General features: G+C 44.2%; 1 protein-coding gene across 4 annotated transcripts in view; it reads right to left on the bottom strand.

Moving 5' to 3' along the window:
* Positions 1 to 795: 795 nt before the first annotated feature.
* Positions 796 to 16,606, bottom strand: part of asap3 (ArfGAP with SH3 domain, ankyrin repeat and PH domain 3) — a 50,825-nt gene continuing 35,014 nt past the window's right edge. For 2 of the 4 annotated variants that reach the window (XM_024429726.1, XM_024429728.2), the window contains 12 exons: positions 16,226 to 16,359; positions 15,888 to 15,979; positions 15,595 to 15,781; positions 14,739 to 14,824; positions 13,832 to 13,947; positions 7,670 to 7,737; positions 6,751 to 6,858; positions 5,828 to 6,038; positions 5,253 to 5,538; positions 4,473 to 4,689; positions 3,493 to 3,624; positions 796 to 3,155 (listed from right to left, as the gene is read on the bottom strand). In XM_024429726.1, coding sequence (XP_024285494.1) covers positions 3,081 to 3,155; positions 3,493 to 3,624; positions 4,473 to 4,689; positions 5,253 to 5,538; positions 5,828 to 6,038; positions 6,751 to 6,858; positions 7,670 to 7,737; positions 13,832 to 13,947; positions 14,739 to 14,824; positions 15,595 to 15,781; positions 15,888 to 15,979; positions 16,226 to 16,359 — 1,712 coding nt within the window. In that variant the 3' untranslated portion in view covers positions 796 to 3,080. The remainder of the gene's footprint in view (positions 3,156 to 3,492; positions 3,625 to 4,472; positions 4,690 to 5,252; positions 5,539 to 5,827; positions 6,039 to 6,750; positions 6,859 to 7,669; positions 7,738 to 13,831; positions 13,948 to 14,738; positions 14,825 to 15,594; positions 15,782 to 15,887; positions 15,980 to 16,225; positions 16,360 to 16,606) is intronic. The other 2 variants (XR_002954408.1, XM_024429727.1) reach the window with 2 other exon arrangements.

The raw sequence follows: 16,606 nt of genomic DNA, 5'->3' as shown, positions 1-16,606 counted from the left end.
TCTGTGTGTGTGTGTGCACATACGAACCCATGCTCATGCAGTTAGAGCACTCAATAAAAGGTTGTATCCCTCACACAGGCTGTGTATAATGGTAATCCCTGTACTAGGTGACCGGAGATGTACTCTATTAATCCTAGGGGCTTTGGCTGATGTTTGAGGTGGATGACAGAGTGGTTGGAAGGTAAAGTAGGGGTGGAGGACATTTGTTTTTGTTAGGGGTATGATGAGGGATGTTATACAAATGTAATTGAGTGTTCCGTTTTAATTCCATTTGTAATAAGCTCCCATTTCACAAATGTAACAAGAGTAGTTATTTTTGGTGAGTAACCAAACATCAGATTAACTGGCATGAATATTCATAGATTTTAAATACATTTTTAGTGATTGTAATGGTCAACATGTTTCGGTGAGAACTTTACGAATATAGGCAATCTATTATTAGCTTGTTACTCTCATCTAACGTCTAGTTTACAAAACTGTCTTATTGGATGTTTTCCATAAAATTACAGTCTTATACCGTCAGTATTTCGATCTATACGAGTGTGCGTCATGAGGATGAGATTTCTAAGCAAATCAGAAAAATAATTAACCTATTTTTAGTTCCAGTATCTATCACATGCAATCCATCTCAGGCATTCTGCTCTACACCATCTTTTTGGATACTGAAGGCCATGAATATTTGACATAATTCTCTCTCGTGTTATTTATGACAAAAGTTATGCATATTTAATGTTAATCCATTCTGAAAGTGACCAAACTCTCCATAATACAAATATGGAATACAGCATAAAAATATCAGATGTTAACAGTCTTCTTTAATGATCGCTAGTGGAGCGTAAAAATCACATGTGGAAAGGACAAAGAGTGCAAAACATACTATATTACAAATAGTTGCTAATCAATGAAATGACAGAAATATTCCAGTATATTGTTAATGTGAGAGAACTTCACAGAAACCACGTGATAATGTCTCAACCGTCGAGATCGATTCAGGATCTGTGTATGATCTGTGTATGATCTGTGTATGATCTGTGTATGATCTGTGTATGATCTGTGTATGGTCAACGATACGAAGACGTGGAAGAACAACAAGTGGCTTCACTTAGCTCGCCATCAGTCCAGTAATGTCAAAGAGCTTTCTTCCCGTGCTTCCTCTCCCTCACAACCCTTGATCCGATAGTACCTATAAAAAGAAAAAATGATAGAAGAGTATTGAGACGCAGCTCTACTCAAGCTCACGGTCCAAATTCAAGTGAAGTGTATGTAGGGCCCCGGGGGGGCTCCAGCACACCTCTCATTCCTCGGTCTCAGTCGGGTTGAGTCAATAGAGTGTACTGTGGACTGACTGGGCCCTTAGGGCCACCGTCTAGTCCAAACCCCATGCCTCGTTGCTCCACTGGCACAGATAAGAGTTTATAGAATCGAATTGATGTTCACAACTAACAAGTATCATTCACATGAGAGCGCGTGAGTAGCGGAAGATGAGAAAGTTTGGTACAGTATGTAAAGAGTGCATCGAACCTGATGCTCGGCAATTTTACAACACTGGGTGATATAAATGTTGTGTATAAAATGTTTCCAACAACATGCAACAGATGTGTTTTTTTTTTTTTTAACATTTGTACAACAGAGTACAACATGCACTCAATGGTTTGCCCTCATTTTACAGTCCGTCCCTGGATCCATGCACATTGAAGCGATCATGCAGTCCTCTGCTTGTATATTTATTGGCGGTGACTCGAGCTATAGAACGCCAAACAAACCTTCAATAACCCCCTGTCGAACGACAGGAATGCAAACAGGCGTAGAAACACCTGCACAACCAAAAAGCTACAGATCCTTGTCTCTAAAAAGGGTTGTATTGTGGTCTGTCCTACGAGAGCCCATCATGCCCATAGCAGGCATAGTTTCACTTGTGGACAGATAAACCAGTTGTACAAGACACTTAACAGTTTGCTCCCTATTAGTGGCATTAAAAGCGCTTATGAAATTGTATCGAGACGGTATTCTGCTGGATTCCTGGTGCATTAGAGTAAGTAAGAGACAACATTTTGCAACGCATACAAACATTTCTTATTCGATCAGTTCATTTAGTCTTCTCCTGTTTCTATCCATTTGGTACCTACTGAATATCCAGCTTTGTGTATTTCACTGCAGCGACAGTCTCTTCCTGTCCCCCGCCAAACCATACATAGTGTGTAGAGACTCCACTGCATCTGGAGACTGGAGGAAACTGAATCACACAGGCTCCAGCCAGACCTCCAGCTGGTGCTGGAGTCTGGCCCAAAACCAGCTTAGGGGCTGGGGTTCCATTTCAGAGCGGCAGCCTGAGAGCCCCAGAGGCCCAGGGAGACAGGCTGGCAGCCACAAAGGCACTTTGTCTGGCTTTCAGTTCCAGGTCGTTCCAGCCCCAGACGTCAACGCCACCGGTCACTGAGCAGGTATTCATTGCATCTGGCTCAGAGTCCCGACAACTGTGAATGACATGGCATGAATCTCCTAGTCTCTTTAGTTTCCAGAAAGGCAGTGGACAACGTAGGCTATTCATCCTCTCTTACAGAGCACATGGTCTCTCTCCTCCAGACTCCAGTATAGTACAGTATATGTATGCCATTGACAGGTAATCCAACAGTTGCGCGCACACGCATAGGCTGACGCACAAAGACATGCAGAAATACTCGCTCCTCCAACTTTTCCAACAGTTTTGTGGCTGGGACTGTAGTCATGTTCCCCGAGCAGCGAATTGTGGTAAATACCATTTAACTCTTGTATGTTTTACAACTGGAGCGGTCGAAGGTGGAGGGAGTCTTTTCTCATTCCGCTTTTCTTTTAGGGTGGCATTCCTCCACGTGCTTTGGTCAGTTAAAGCCTAGATTACACTCTTTCATTCTATAGTGACTTCCTTCAGTGCACGGTCTGTATATACAGTCGAGTGTATGCAGATTATATAGCCCTTGGATCACAACACAACACAAAGTTCAGAATATCGTTAAGAGCCTTTTGGGTTTCCCAGGTAAGTGGCGTGGTAAGCGTTAGAGTAGGGCGTAGGGGCTTAGGTTGTAGGCCATGGCTATGACTAGTCAGTCCCCTAGTTTATGGACATAGTTCACAGGGAAAGTCCCACTTCTGGATGGATAGCCCTCGATGTGGCCGACCTGTAGGCATAGAAACAATCGAGATCAATGACCAGATAGACGGAGAACACAGAGGGACATATTTAAGATACATTAATGTCCCTGTAAGGGCTTTCTCTATGACTGTGTATTTTTTGTCTTTATGCAGAACGTGATACAAAAGAAAACTTTTTTTCGTGATAAGATATAGCAAAAGATTTCTCAATGAGACTAAGTTAAAAAAAAAAATTTTTTTAAAAAGAGCTCGGTTGGAAGACAATTAACCAGCTTGAACTTTGTGTTAAACCCTCTTATTAAAAATGAATTAAAAATATGAAACAAATACATAACGGTAAATAAGAGGTTTATTTCTACTCACCCACCAGTGGGGGTCCTCGGTGGCTGTGACTACGATGACCTCATCCTTGAAGAAGGCCAGCTGGTCCGAGCTGACAGCTCTGCAGTCCACCAGCGCCTTTACCTTCTTCTGTGTCGGCCGGCTCTTAGATACCTCACACACACACAGATGCACTTTACAGACACAATCTTATACAGGCATAAAAAAAATGCCTACTTGCTGAATGTGGAGTATAAGCAGCCAATGAGATCCATGCCAGTCTTTTTCAGTTATATTCTACTGCTCATATTTTCACATTGTGTTATAGTGATGCGCGGGTCAGTGGTTTGTTTACACACACCCACTCGCAATTGCTAAAAAGCCGTCCTCAACAGCGTGATAATATGTGATAGAAATCTGAGGCCAGCACCCAACCTTAAAGCGCGAATGTAGAAAATGCACTGTACAGTTCCCCTTTAATCTCTTGAAGATTTACTGAATGACGTTTTCTTCCGACATGTATTTGAAGCGCGTGCATTTAGGCCCTGATGGCCTAAGAAATACCTTTATGTAACCTATAGATCTGAACTTGACCAGAATGATACATTTATGGATTTTTTTTTGTGTGTGTGGAGAGTTCTTTATCCAACCCGCTCACCACCCACCCGCACCTTCATCCACACAATATTTAGTGACCATAATAAACCCGCCCGCCCTGCAGATATAACGGCGGGGACTGCGGGTTATGAGTCAACCCGCGCGTCACTGTATAAGCACTTTATGACATCTGCTGATGTAAAAAGCTTTACAAAATCAATCAATTTGATTGATTACCATTTTCTTATACAAAAATACTGCACAGTAGTTCTACGATGTTAGAACACATACTCATACGAACCGTATTAGATACACACAGATTAGACAGTAATGTCAAAGGGATAGTGTGAGATTCTGGAAGTTAAGCAGTTTTTCTACATATCCAGGTGAACTCGTGGACAAAAAAAAAAGCATATTATATGTACCATGGCATTTCTGCGAGGGCGCGGGGCAGGTACAGTGATGGGCGAGGTGGTGGGTGTGGCCGAAGGTGTGGCGCCGGGGGCGGAGTCGTTAGTCACGAAGCTGCAGTACAGCTCCTCCTGACTGCCAAGTGTCACACAGCTGGGAGAGGTCATGGCTGTAGAACCCTTCCCTTGTCCTCCGCTATTGGTCCTCCTGTACGACGTTGTCTTCTCTGAGCTAGGTGTGGAAGAGAGGACGCGTTGGCAAAACACTCACAAGGACTTCACCCACTCACAGATTCATCCCTATGAGCAAAAATACGTCGGTTGAAAATAAGCATTTTTGGTTGACTGATTTTCAACGTCTTGTGCTCACCAGGATAGGACATACGGTATACATGAAATGTCAAGTGTACTGCACAGGTATGCATGTTACGCAAAATGCTATGTTATTTTTTTATCAATCAATCACATTCCTTAGCATTTGACATTGGGAAAGCAGGGGTTCATTGGGGACATTACTGTTAGAGAGTAGGCTGAATTTGAATCGTTTACTGACTACCTTCGAGGAAATTCACTAGGTGCCAATAGAGGGCGCTGTAAGGTAAAAGTAACTGTGCCCTGTGGCATGCTGTCCAAAAGCACACAGCAAAACAAAAGCTGTGTTCCCCAAAACAGTTCTTAGGATGGGAATTAACTTTCTGGAATGGGTGTTGTGACAAAACAAATGTTTGATGCTTCTATCAGGAAAAGGGCTTTTGAAGTAAAAAATAAATCAAAAAACGTCTGGCTATTTCTTACCTGACGGGTCCTATGTGGTTCTGAGGGGAGCTGGACTTGGTGCTGCTGTCTAAGGCCCCAGACCATGAGCCACTATTAGCCTGACCCTCCCATGCTGCGGTCGGTCTCTGTCCCCTCACCTGACCCCCCTGGCCGTGGGGTGATCTGGGTGGCCTCCCCCCCTGGGTCTGACCCTCCAACATGGGGGAGGGGGGGCTGGACTGGGGGGCAGGGTTAGAGCAGCAGCGCCGGGGTGATTTGCGGCCCCCCTCCTGGGTGGACACGGATATCTGGGGGTCCGAGCGGCCTGGAGGTGGGGAGAGGGGGAGACGGTAGCAGGTGAGCAAGAGAGGCACAGGAACCGACTTTGTTTTGTATGGCAGTTTCTTTCTCAATTAGTTCTTCCTTGATTCCTCGCATCCTTGCCTCCTTTTCAAAAGGTGAGGAAGATACGAAGGAAGCTCCTCAAATACAGTTGAGAAGTAGATGCGAGGAATCATGGAAAGTAGAAATTGCAATCGAGCCCTCATTTCAGTGTTTGGAAATGGAAACAGATTAGGTGTGTGTGTGTGTGTGTGTGTGTGTTTGAGGCTCACCTCTCATGATGGCTTTAGCAGGCAGCGGCGGTGGGGGCTTGAGGACGCCAGATGGGGCACTGTTGGCGGGGGGGTTACGGTACAAGAAGTCCACATTTTCGTAGGTCTTACATGCCACAGGGGTGTTGGCGAAGCTCCAGCGGGAGGGCGAGGCGCCCACGCCCCCGTTATAGGGCAGAGACGAGCGCAGGTTCCTGGGTAAGAGGCTCACCTTGGGGGAAGAGGGGGAGACATTCAATGTTTAATGACCATAGAAGCCTAGTGCCCAGCCCTTACCCCTAGACACTTGGATCTGAAAAAATTGGAAAGGTGTAAGCAATATGGTGAAAATTCCACCTAGCCTACCTGAGGCTTCCTTTATGGCAAAGTATCTGGCCCTGTTCGAATACTTCAAAGACACAACCTTCCGTTAGTGTTTCCTTGAGGTAAGAACAGATCTATACGTGATTGGATAGGTGAAAGCAAAGTGACCACAATCCAACCACTTTAGATGAATAATTACTTCAGGGAAACTATGACGGAAGGATGCATTTCTAAAGTAACCCAACAGGGCATCCGGCTCTTACTCACCTGCTCTTGCATCTCCCCATGACTAAGTCCAGCGTAATAGTGAGCGATACGAGCAGAGTGACTCAGAGGGAAATGCTAAACCCTAGTGTGGGGGGGTAGGCAACTCTGTTCCTGGAATGCTGCAGGTACTGCAGGGTTTTGGTCCAACTAGACACCACACCTGACCAACTGAGCTCATAAATCAGTTCAGTAATTGCCAAAAATTCAACACACCTGGTCCTCCAGGTCGGTAATCCAGGACCAGGGTTTCCTACCCCAGTGTATTGGTTGTAGTGGTTAGTGGTACAGTGTGTGTACCCACTCGTCCAGGTCGTCTTTGCAGGGTGTGTGTTCACGTGTATGTGTGTGTGTACCCTCTCATCCAGTTCATCTTCACTGTCGTACAGGTCCTGGCTCTGCGTCTCCCACATGTACTCCACATGGATCTGACTGTTGAACTTCCCACTCTGGGCCAGCTCCAGCTAAAATACACACGCACAGACACACGTCAATCATGCAGCTACAAATCCATATTTCACCAAGAGTACAAACATACAAGTCATTGTATGCTCCTATCAGTAGTGATTAATTGCATTAAATACTTGAATATCATCCAGAAATTGAATTAACATATTCAAGCTTTGGGGCAACTATTAAAACCACTGAAACTGTAGTCTCAGAACCCAGAACCCATCTCACGTGTGCTGGCCACCTACTTAAATCTGTCACAAAAGAGGGTCAAGTTCAATAAATTCCAACTCTTTTCACTTTGGAAAATGTGTATTTGGAATTGTAACTTGGCTGAATTGACTGAAAAAAATTGACCCCAACCTTGACTGAAACAGCAAATTCAGTATCAGGTAACTTGGCTTATCCCTTTTTCAACAGGAAATATTTGATACATTGTCCAGTTACACACCCAAGGATAAGAGGACAGGAACTGAAAACGGACAACACACACTGTCCATTTCGTTCATTATGGACTTTACTACGAGGATTAAGCAACGAGCAAATAATCGGAGCATGACTGAGCATGTTATTTATTGTTCCATAATGATAGGAAGGAAGACAGGAAATTGAACAGGGTCTGAGCAGGTTTAGCAGGGCGAGATGGGAGCTAGTAGGAAAATAAAGCCTGTATTAGCACTGGAAGTTGACTGTAAACTAAGGGTCAGTGGATGCGTCCCAAATTACACCCATTTCCCGATGCACTAATTTTGACCAGGGCCCATGGTACAAGACTTTTGACCTGCGTCCTATGTGGAATAGGGTGCCATTTCAGTCACGTCTTACCAGTTCTACACACTGGGAGTGCTGCAGTCTCCTGGCGATGTCCAGGGCAGTCTCTCCTGATGAGTTCACTGGATAACGAGAGAGAGAGAGAGCAGATATACCACAGTTTGTTTAGTCTCACACACAAATATAAACAGCAAGCTGAAATGAAAGATCCCAAAAACGTTCCAGACGCACGCACACCGCTTATTTCTCTCAAATTTGGTGCACAAATTTGTCTACATCCCTGTTAGTGAGCATTTCTCCTTTGCCAAGATAATCCATCCACCGGACAGGTGTGGCATTCCAAGAAGCTGATTAAACACCATGATAATTACAGAGGTGCACCTTGTGCTGGGGACAAAAGGCCATTAAAATGTGCAGTTCTGTCACAGCACAATGCCACAGACGTCTCAAGTTGAGGGATCGTGTAATTGGCATGCTGACTGCAGGAATGTCCACCAGAGCGGTTGCCAGAGAATGTAATGTTTATTTATCTACCATATGCTGCCTCCGTCGTTTTGGACATACTGGCAAATTCTCTAACCGGCCTCACACCCGCAGACCATGTGTAACCACGCCAGCCCCAGGACCTCCACATCCGGCTTATTCACAAGCGGGATTCTCCGAGACCAGCTACCTGGACAGCTGATGGAACTGTGGGATTGCACAACTGAATCATTTCAGTACAAACTAAGACACCGTCTCAGGGAAGTTAATCTGCGTGCTCTTCACGGATTCATCTGTTTCAACTGTACGGGCATGTATGACGTTGTGTGGGCAAGTGGTTTGCTGATGTCAATGCATGCCCCATGGTGGCGGGTTATGGTATGGGCAGGAATACGCTACGGATAAAAAAAACACATTTTAAATCGATCGCAATTTGAATGCATGGAGATACCGTGACGAGATCCTGAGGCCCATTGTCATGTCAATCATCCGCCGCGCCGGCATCACCACGTTTCAGCGTGACAATGCACAGCCCCATGTCGCAAGGATCTGTACACAATTCCCGGATGCTGAAAATGTTGCAGTTCCCGCAAATATCCAGGAACTTTGCACAGCCTTTGGGGAGGAGTGGAACAACATTCCACAGGCCACAATCAACAGCCTGATCAACTCTGTGAAGGAGATGTCACGCTGCATGAGGCAAATGGTCACACCAGAAACAGACTGATTTTCTGATTCACGCTAGCAGATTCATAAATCATGATGATATTTTTTGTCCACAAATGGTAGTAACAGTCTTGTCTCATCGTTGCAACTCCCGTACGGACTCGGGAGAAGTGAAGGTCGAGAGCTTGTGTCCGAAACACGACCCCGCCAAGCTGCACTGCTTCTTGACACTATGATTGCTTAACCCAGAAGCCAGCCGTACCAATGTGTCAGAGGAAACACAGTACACCTGGCGACCATGTCAGCATGCATGAGCCACAGGAGTCGCTAGAGCACGATGGGACAAGGACATCCCCGGGCCGGCCAAACCCTCCCCTAACCCGTATGACGCTGGACCAAATTGTGCACCGCCTCATGGGTCTCCCGGTCAACTGCGACACAGCCCGGTATCGAACCAGGATCTGTGGTGACGGAGCTAGCATTGGATTGCAATGCCTTAGACCGCTGCATCACTCAAGAGGATTAATTTATTTATTTCAATTGACTGATTTCCTCATATGAACTGTAAGTCAGTAAAATCTTTTTTTTTTTAAACATCAAGCACTATGATGAAATTGGCTCTCATGAGGACCGCAACAGGAAAGGAAGACCCAGACTTACCTCTGCTGCAGAGGATAAGTCCATTAGAGTTACCAGCCTCAGATATCTTCAATTAACTGCCCCTCAGACTGTTACTTTAACTCTGAGGAGCAGGCACATCAATTGTTCAGAGGAGATTGCGTGAATCAGGCCTTCATGGTCAAATTACTGCAAAGAAACCAATAAGAGACTTGCTTGGGCCAAGAAACACAAGCAATAGACATTAGACTGGTGGGAATCTGTCCTTTGGTCTGATGAGTCTCAGTGTGAGATTTTTGGTTCCAACCGCCGTGTCTTTGTGAGATGCAGAGTAGGTGAACGGATGATCTCCGCATGTGGTTCCCACCGTGAAGCATAGAGAAGGTGTGATGGTGCTTTGCTGGTGACACTGTCAAAGATTAATTTAGAATTCAAAGGACACTTCAAGACACCGCATGGCTACCAAAGCATTCTGCAGCGAGACGACATCCCATCTGGTTTGCGCTTAGTGGGACGATCATTTGTTTTTAAACAGGACAATGACCCAAAACACACCTCCAGGCTGTGTAAGGGCTATTTGACCAAGAAGGAGAGTGATGGAGTGCTGCATCAGATGACCTGGCCTCCACAAATCACCCAACCTCAACCCAATTGAGATGGTTTGGGATGAGTTAGACTGCAGAGTGAAGGAAAAGCAGCCAACAAGTACTCATGTGCAAACTCCTTCAAGACTGTTGTAAAAATGTTCCAGGTGAAGCTGGTTGAGAGAATGTCAGGAGTGTGCAAAGCTGTCAAGGCAAAGGTTACTGCATGATTCCATGTGTTATTTCATAGTTTTGTTGTCTTCCCTATGATTCTACAATGTAGAAAGTAGTAAAAAAATATATATAAAAAAATCCCTGCGCTGTCAAGTGAGGGACTTTATATATACACACACACACACACACACACACACACACACACACACACACAGGTGTGTGCCTTTCTAAATGATGTCCAAATCAATTGAATATACCACAGGTGAACTCCAAGGATGATAAATGGAAACAGGATGCAGGAGCTCAATTTTGAGTCTCATAGCAAATGGTCTGCTGAATACTTATGTAAATAAGGTACATGTTTGTTTTTTTTTTTAACTTTTAAAACATTTGCAAACAAACATTTCTAAAAAAACAGTTTCTGCTTCGTCATTATGTATGTAGATTGACGTGATTTTAGAATAAGGCTGTAACAAAATGTGGAAAAAGTCAAGGGGTCTGAATACTTTCTGAATACACTGTTCATATGAGCTAAAATAAACGCAACATACAACAATTTCACACAGTGTTATGTGACTTGTTAAGCAAATTCTTCCTCCTGAACTTATTTAGGTTTGCATACATGACGCGAGACATTTCAGCTTTTCGTTTATAATTCAGTTGTAAACAAAAAAAATAAAAAATCCACTTTGACAATGGGGTATTTTGTGTAGGCCAGTGACAAATACATACAGTTGAAGTCACAAGTTTACATACACCTTAGCCAAATACATTTAAACTCAAGTTTCACAATTCCTGACATTTAATCCTAGTAAAAATTCCCCGTCTTAGGTCAGTTAGGATCACCACTTTATTTTAAGAATGTGAAATGTCAGAATAATAGCAGAGAAAATGATTTATTACAGCTTTTATTTCTTTCATCACAATCCCAGTGGGTCAGAAGCTTACTTACACTCAATTAGTATTTGGTAGCATTGCCTTTAAATTGTTTAACTTGGCTCAAACGTTTCAGGTACCCTTCCACAAGCTTCCCACAATAAGTTGGGTGAATTTTGGCCCATTCCTCCTGACAGAGCTGGTGTATCTGAGTCAGGTTTGTAGGCCTCCTTGCTCGCACACGCTTTTTCAGTTCTGCCCACAAAACTTTCTATAGGATTGAGGTCAGGACTTTGTGATGGCCACTCCAATACCTTGACATTGTTGTCCTTAAGCCATTTTGCCACAACTTTGGAAGTATGCTTGGGGTCATTGTTCACTTGGAAGACCCATCTGGGACCAAGCTTTAACTTCCTTACTGATGTCTTGAGATGTTGCTTCAATATATCCACAATTTTCCATCCTCATGATGCTATCTATTTTGTGAAGTGCACCAGTCCCTCCTGCAGCAAAGCACCCCCACAACATGATACTGCCACCCCAGTGTTTCACAGTTGGAATGGTGTTCTTCGGTTTGCAAGCCTCCCCCTTTTTCATCCCCAAAAAAACAATGGTCATTATGGCCAAACAGTTCTATTTTTGTTTCATCAGACCACAGGACATTTCTCCAAAAAAACATTATCTTTGTCCCCATGTGCAGTTGCAAACCATAGTCAGGGTTTTTTATGGCGGTTTTGGAGCAGTGGCTTCTTCCTTGCTGAGCGGCGTTTCAGGTTACGTAGATATAAGACTCGTTTTACTGTGGTTATAGATACTTTTGTACCCGTTTCCTCCAACATCTTCACTGGGTCCTTTGCTGTTGTTCTGGGATTGATTTCCACTTTTCGCACCAAAGTACATTCATCTCTAGGAGACAGAACGCATCTCCTTCTTGAGCGGTATGAAGGCTGCATGGTCCCATGGTGTTTATACTTGCGTACTATTATTTGTACAGATGAACCTGGTACCTTCAGGCATTTGGAAATTTCTCCCAAGGATGAACCATACTTGTAGAGGTCTACAGGTTTTTTTTCTCAGGTTTTGGCTGATTTCTTTTGATTTTCCCATGATGTCAAGCAAAGAGGCACCGAGTTTGAAGCTACACCTCCAATTGACTCAAATGTCATCAATTAGCCTATCAGAAGCTTCTAAAGCCATGAAATCATATTCTGGAATTTTCCAAGCTGTTTAAAGGCACAGTCAACTTAGTGTATGTAAACTTCTGACCCACTGGATTTGTGATACAGTGAATGATAAGTGAAATAATCTGTCTAAACAATTGTTGGAAAGATTACTTGTGTCGTGCACAAAGTAGACGTCCTAACCGACTTGCCAAAACTATAGTTTGTTAACAAGAAATTTGTGGAGTCGTTGAAAAACAGGTTTTAATGACTCCAACCTAAGTGTATGTAACCTTCTGACTTCAACTGTGTGTGTGTAATATATATATATATTTGCAAGTTACATGGACTTGATTTTTTAATGACTACCTTTTCTGTACCCCACACATACTATTATCTGTAAGGTCCCTCAGTCGAGCAGTGAACTTCAAACACAGATTTCAACAAAGACCAGGGAGGTTTTCCAATGCCTGACAAAGAAGGGCACCTATTGGTAGATGGGTAAAAATTCTAAAAGCAGACATTAAATATCCTTTTGAGCATGGTGAAGTTATTAACAACACTTTGGATGTATCAATACACCCAGTCACTACAAAGATGCAGGCGTCCTTCCTAACTCAGTTGCTGGAGAGGAAGGAAACCGCTCAGGGATTTCACCATGAGGCCAATGGTGACTTTAAAACAGTTAGAGTTTAATGGCTGTGATAGGGGAAAACTGAGGATGGCTCAACAACATTGTAGTTACTCCACAATACTAACCTAGCTGACAGGGTGAAAAGGAAGCATGTACAGAATAAAAAGATGATAAAACATGGATCCTGTTTGCAACAAGCCACTAAAGTAATACTGTAAAAAATATGGCAAAGCAATTCACTTTTTGACCTGAATACAGAGTGTTGTATTGGATTTGCCCCAAACACACATTACTGAATACCACTCTCCATGTTTTCAAGCATATTGGTGGCTGCATCATGTTATGGGTCTGCTTGTAATCATTAAGGACTGGGGAGTTCTTCAGGATACAAAATATCTACAGTATGGCAAAAATCCTTGAGGAAAACCTGGTTCACTCTGCCTTCCACCAGACACCGGGAGATTAATTCACCTTTCAGCAGGACAATAACCTAAAACACAAGGCCAAATTTACACTGGAGTTGCGTAGCGAGAAGACATTGAATCTTCCTGAGAGGCAGAGTTACAGTTTTGACTGAAATCTGCTTGAAAATCTATGGAAATACCTGAAAATGGTTGTCTGGCAATGATCAACAACCAATTTGAAAATTTTTGAAATTAACAACAACAAAAATGGGCAAATGTTGCACAATACAGGTGTGGAAAGCTCGTCGAGGCCTTACCCAGAAAGACTCACAGCTGTAATCACTGCCAAAGGTGCCTACAAAGTATTGCCTCAGGGATGTGAATACTTATGTAAATGAGAGATTTATGCATTTCATTTTCAATAAAAATGTGCAAACATTTATTTAAACATGTTTTCACTGTCATTATGGGGTATTGTTGGGGGTAGTTGAGTGAGAAAAAAATTATATTGAATCAATTTTGAATTTAAGCTATAACACAACAAAATGTGGAATAAGTCAAGGGGTATGAATACTTTGAAGGAACTGACAGAGTGTGTGTGTGTGTATACCAGGTACCTGTGTGGAGGACAGCCTTTCCTTTGAGCAGCAGTTTGAGGCACTCTGTTTTGTGGTGCTGGGCGCTGTAGTGTAGAGCAGTGTTCCCCTCTCGAGTCCTCTTCTCTAGACAGCCACTGTTGTGCGGGGATAGTTGGAATCAATGACATGCATGTAGGCCTATGGCTTTGATGGCTGGTGTAGGTAAGACACTACTAATGGTCAGGGATGGTGACTAGGGGTTGCAACATTTTTCAAGACATTCACAGCTTTTCTAGAAATCCTGGTTGTAAAAATCTCAGTAATCAGGCGGGAATAAGCAGGAAATCCAGAATCCGCCAACCAGGTTCTGTTCAGGAGGGTGCAATGTTACAGAATATTCAGGTAGAAATGTGACCAGATCTGCTCTACATCTGAATTTCTATCTGCAACGTTCTTAACATTTCACCGTACTGAACACAACCCTGGGTTGTTTCTGAGCATGTTATTAGCCGCCAAAATACTTGCTTCCCCCTTCCTTGTTCCCCAAACTCCTTTAAAAGCCGTTGGAGGTCTGAAGGAGTGACCTTGGATCCTCTCCTCCAAACCAATGCACTTTGAGAGGAGAAAATGGGCGAAGCACAGATTTGACGGCAGGTAACGTTTTCCGATACAGCCCTTGTGCTACTATGAATAACGGGAGACGAGAACGTGCCGTAAGTGGTTCAACTCCACCAATGGCGCTTTCGAATTGGATCCTTTTCTATAGCTCAATTGGTTTGTACGTTGTCAAGTGGGCAATCACGCGTGTTAGCAAGGCAGAGGCCCCCCCCCCTCCCGGGTTGGAGCTGTGGTACGGACAGGTTCCCTTGAGGGGGAGGAAACGGAGACTGCTACGCTTAGCACACTGACGTCAGTTCCATATGTATTGAGAGCCCTGGGAGCTCACCTGTTCTGAATGAGGAAGTCCACCAGGGCTAGAGAACTCCTGTCCTCCAGCCTGACAGCCAAGTGAAGAGCGGTCTCTCTCAGATCCTAGAAGAGACAAACTTATTAGGCACCGTACACCCACTGTGCTCCGCTCAGCACTCTGAACCAAAAAATAGCAGAAATAATCAATTAGACCCTGCCAACACACACACAATGTGTGGATGTCAGTGCTACTTGCACACCTTTTCCTGAGTGGAAAACAGCAGACGGGCAAATTTGATTAAAGAAAGGAGAGGGAACGTAACATTTTAACAAGAGAAGAGAGGAGATGACAGGATGAAGGGGTGAAAAAGAATCAGAGCGATAGATTGATTGCAGAGAGAGAGAGAGAGAGAAGGGAGTGGGAGACCAACTATCCACTCAAGATGCTTCATACAAAAACAGAGATATTTACGACAAAAACATAGGGACATCAATGTCATTACGTGTAGAATAATTGGGAGTCTATTTTGGGACATTGCATCCACAGCAGTCTTCTGAGAAAACCAGCCAACCATAGAATACCGGAAGAGTCAACTGGATGAATCAAGCCCATAGAGGAATGTTGTTAAATGGAGCCTTCCAGCGTAAGCTAGTTGTTTAAATCATATGGGGGGGCAGCTGCTTTTGAAATATTTCACAGCTCTTTACATTAGAAACAGCATCCGAACGATGCCCGCAGGACACACACTTCAAAGCATCCACTGGGAAGTCATCTTCAGAACTTCGTACTTGATCCTACATGTTACATGCAGTGTTTATGTTTATACTCTGCGTGTCTACCAGTCTGTCCAACTTCCTATCCTCCTACCTGTCTGCGTCTCCTATAACAGTACCTGTCCTTCAGGCTGTGCTAGCGGTTTGGCCAGGTCCTCTCCCTGGGCGTATAACTGCAGCAGGGCGGTGAGGTCCCGGCTCCTCACGGCATCATACACACGCCACGGCTCACCCTCCTCCCTGTCCCTGCGCAGCACGTAGCGCCGCTCGGCATACTTAGCCACAATGTACTCCTTCCTGGCATTCCTAGTTTCACCACGGGACACACACACACAGAACCATAGGTATTGAGAAACTGGCAAACTCTCCAATGAGCACATGACTGCAGCACAAGGCCTTATAATGAACTCACATGTCACTCTGGGGTAGAGGTTTGATGGAATCATTGGGAAGACTGGCCTCCATGATGTCATTGAACCGTGTGTTGCCTATACTGACCGCCAGCTGTGGACAGAGACAGAATCAGACAGACCCGAGAAGGGAGGAGTTAGAGGTATGCATACGTGTCATTTATACACATGACAGGTTCAGAAGGTCAACGGACCAGCTAACGAACCTGGGTTGTCGTCACAACTTAAGACTGTGTTAGCCGGCTGAGCTTAGATGATATCTCTAGAGGTCACAGAACTACCTCCACGACAGAAGCGCACGTAGAAGTCTAGAACTCGTGCGTGTGTGTGTGTGTGTTACCAGTAGTTCTGAGGTGCTTAGCATGTCCAGTGTGAGGGACTGGATCCTGGAGTAATGGACTCCCAACTCCCTGTGGATCCCAGAACACTCTATGCACGTCAGGATGCCCAGGTTAGTGGAGAGCCAGGTAGGATCTGTTAACACGAGGAATGGAGTCCGTGCATTAAAATACTGGGATTGTCATGTTGTTACTCAATGCACACAGAAACTGTGATGCTACGAGCAAAACTGTGTTTCAAATGGCCCCCACATTTAGTAAAGCTTCACATTTTTGTCAGGGACGGCATAGGCATTAGCGTGCACAAATGTGTCTCTGTATTAAAAGTAGGAGAAGATAATATACAGTGGACTGTATACTATTTAGGGCCAGGAGGTTTTCCT

The sequence above is a fragment of the Oncorhynchus tshawytscha genome, linkage group LG08 (genome assembly GCF_018296145.1).
Source record: "Oncorhynchus tshawytscha isolate Ot180627B linkage group LG08, Otsh_v2.0, whole genome shotgun sequence".
In the NCBI taxonomy this organism is placed as follows: Eukaryota; Metazoa; Chordata; class Actinopteri; order Salmoniformes; family Salmonidae; genus Oncorhynchus; species Oncorhynchus tshawytscha.
The sequence above is the reverse complement of the archived record's forward strand: the minus strand, read 5'-3'. Positions and strand labels throughout refer to the sequence as shown.